This window comes from Mandrillus leucophaeus, unplaced genomic scaffold (genome assembly GCF_000951045.1).
Source record: "Mandrillus leucophaeus isolate KB7577 unplaced genomic scaffold, Mleu.le_1.0 Scaffold427, whole genome shotgun sequence".
NCBI lineage: Eukaryota > Metazoa > Chordata > Mammalia > Primates > Cercopithecidae > Mandrillus > Mandrillus leucophaeus.
This window is the reverse complement of record NW_012104554.1, coordinates 1,294,009-1,297,206: the sequence shown is the minus strand read 5'-3', so window position 1 is coordinate 1,297,206 and position 3,198 is coordinate 1,294,009. Positions and strand designations below refer to the sequence as shown.

The 3,198-nt window shown below is 38.7% G+C and overlaps 1 protein-coding gene across 1 annotated transcript in view; it reads right to left on the bottom strand.

Annotated features, from left to right (window-relative positions):
• Positions 1-13: 13 nt before the first annotated feature.
• UBE2N (ubiquitin-conjugating enzyme E2N) overlaps positions 14-3,198 on the bottom strand; it is a 5,422-nt gene continuing 2,237 nt past the window's right edge. Inside the window, exons 2-4 of the mRNA XM_011993173.1 lie at positions 1,167-1,413; positions 852-992; positions 14-179 (exon numbers count right to left, since the gene is read on the bottom strand). Of these exons, the coding sequence (XP_011848563.1) occupies positions 139-179; positions 852-992; positions 1,167-1,413 (429 nt within the window). The 3' untranslated portion in view covers positions 14-138. The remainder of the gene's footprint in view (positions 180-851; positions 993-1,166; positions 1,414-3,198) is intronic.

The following is a 3,198-nucleotide window of genomic DNA, read 5'->3' as shown; positions in this document are numbered from 1 at the left end:
TTAATCACCAAAGGACTGAAGATGTCTGGGCTTTTTTATTCTGTAATGTTTCTAAGACTGTGTCCATTAAATGCAAACAAAAAGGAGGAAGTCTTGGCAGAACAGGAGAAGTGATGCACACTTGATGATCGGATCAATTTAAATATTATTCATGGCATATAGCCTAGTCCATGCTCTAGCTGTAGACAGAAACAAACGCACGATTATTATTTTACTTAGTTCAATATGTTACTTTCCAAACTATAAATGGCAAACAAACACTATTAAGTTAATTATGGAAATGTCATGCTGTAATCTCTTAAATTCATGCCTTTTTCTATAAATCGGATCAGGGCTGAAAGATTTTGTATACGTCCAATTACCAAAACACTACAATAAAATTCATAAGTTCTAGAAAATTCAAGAGGATGAACCAAGTTGTCCATTTCTGGATACACAATTCTCCCCACTAATTTTCTTAAAATCTGTAGCTGAAGCTTCTTGACTCCAAATTCTCTAGCCATAAACAGCTGAATAATCAAATGGGTTACAAAAACAGTTCAAAAGTTTTCCAGTGTTCTTTACATATAACTAGATAAATGGTACACACTCAGTATTTGTTAAACCAGGTGTAGTTACAAGAGACTCCAAGATCTCCCAATTACAGGTTGTCTTTAAATTTGGGGGGTTCCCATAGCAGGCCATTTTGTTATAAGAGGTATTTACATACTATAAGCAGGATCTCACTCATTACAATATTTTTTTTTTCTATTTCTTTTCCTTGCCAAGAGAAACTTTAGAAAAGTTTAAGTGGCAATACAAATTTGTTTGTAAGAGTGGAAGTGGTGTGAAGGAGAATGAATATTAGATACCTGTTTCTATGGCTTGGGCTTCGTTGGTCTTCCACTGCTCCGCTACATCATTTGCTAATGGATCATCTGGATTGGGAGCACTTAACAAGGCCTGGATCGATAGCAGAACTGTGCGGATCTGCAGTGCTGGGGACCACTTATCTATGAAGGCAACAGGCCCAGTATGATGAAGCATGAAAAAACAGGCCCAGAACTGCTTCACTTCCCTCCCGCAGACCTCTCTGGTCTTTGTATATTTACATTCTAAACATGGAATGCTTAAGAGAAAAAGGAGAAAGCTTAATAATAGCATATGCTGATAAAGACAACACTTACCTTTCAAAATATCTAAACATATTCTTCCCAACTTGTCTACATTAGGATGATAAATTTTGGTCATGAAACGTACTTTAGGGGCTGCCATTGGGTATTCTTCAGGAAGGAATAGTTCAAGTTTAAAAGTCCCTCCCTCAAAGGGGGAATCTTGAGGGCCAGCAATGACCACATGAAAATAACGGGCGTTGCTCTCATCTGGTTCTGCTTTGATGCCAGGAACTGGTTCTGCCAGCAAACGCTGGGTTTCCTACAACAGAAAAACAAACACATTTGTGAAACAAATGTCATTTTACTAGACACCAAAAGTAAAATTAGAAAGTTCATCTCTTGGAAATAGGCATAATAGAACATCTCCAATCTTCCAACAGGATTTATTTTGCTTATAAAATGCAAAATTCAAAAAAATACCATTTAAATAATTACAACCAGCTGAATGCAACTGCAAGCAAATACCAATGATGTTGTCATACATTTTGGCTACAAATGTCTACAAATACATTGATAATAAAATTAGGTTAATAAAACTGATATTTTACTCAAGTAAAATAAAGTAGCATTAGGATTACATAGGTAAGGCAACTTGCTCTAAACTCAACCAAAACCAAGCTATTTAAATTTAAAAAGTAAAATTGGGATTTTTTGGTGGTGTTTTGTTGTTTGTTTTTGAGACAGGGTCTCACTCTGTCACTCAGGCTGGAGTGCAGTGGCAAGATCTTGGCTCACTGCAGCCTCGACCTCCCTGGACCCAGGTGATCCTCCCAACTCGGCCTCCGGAATAGCTGGGATTACAGGTGTGCACCACCACGCCCAGCTAATTTTTGTATTTTTAGTAGAGACGGTATCGCCCTGCTGGCCTCTTGGCCTCAAGTGATCTGCCCGCCTTGGCTTCCCAAAGTGCTAGGATTACAGGTATAGGCCAACACACCCGGCCAAAAATTAGTTTTTAAACCACTGAAAACTTCCCCTCTGAAAAATGTAATGGACTAAAGAAAGGAGATAAGAGGCCCAGGTACCTGAACAGGGCTAAAGAAATGTATTTAACAATGCTCATTAGTCTAAAATTGACAATTAACTTCAGAGGAACCTTTAATACTCCCAACAAACATATCATTAGTTCTCTCTTTCATCATTCTCCCTCTCTCCTAAATAACTGTATTATTCTTTCTGTTCTCTCTTCAAACCTCCAGCATCTCCATCCCCATCCTCACTTGTGGTTGATGTTCTGCTTCCTATTTCATGACAAGTTAGATATTTCCATCAGTTTCCACTGTAGCATTTGGACATTTCCCTGCATCTTCACCTATACGCTCTGGCTTTTCTCCTGTAGAGATGAAATGCCACGTACTCTTAGCTAGGGCCAATCGGTCTTCTTGAGCACTAGATCTTACTTATCTGTTTGAAATGTTTGTTCCTCGGTGCCATAAAGAAATAGCACTTGAACATAAATTTACTTAGTAAGGCCATTTTTACTTCCTGCAGAAAGGGTACACTCGCCAGGAATTTTGCCACGAGAGTACACTGAACAAAGGAGACAGGGTCATTTATAACCTGACGTGTCCACCCTTCTGCTGTGTCCGGTTTCCATCGGCTCAAATGGGACCTCACATTCTATATTTATCCTGATTGGCTAGCAACTTAGAACTTTTAAAAGAAGTAAAGGTAGAGGGGAACACAGGAAGGAGGAAGCCACTTGTGGAATGCTGAGAAAGGTAAAAACACTTTTAAATAAGGAAGAGGAACAGGCTATGACCTACTGCTTGCGTGCAGCAGTATAAGCATGCCAGGGCAAATATTTAGGCTAAATTGTGGGAGCTAAGAACATAAAGTATATTGATTTCTTTATTATGGTTAGCAGATATTTAAGAATGTTAGCACAGGTCTTTGAATAAATTTTGCTTCTAAGAGAAGTTACTATTTATTCCTAATTAGATGGGGAGGAAAGTCTTTGAAGAGGAACCTCTACTTTACTTTTTTTTTTTTGAGACGGAGTCTCGCTCTTTGGCCCAGGCTGGAGTGCAGTTGGGTGATCTCG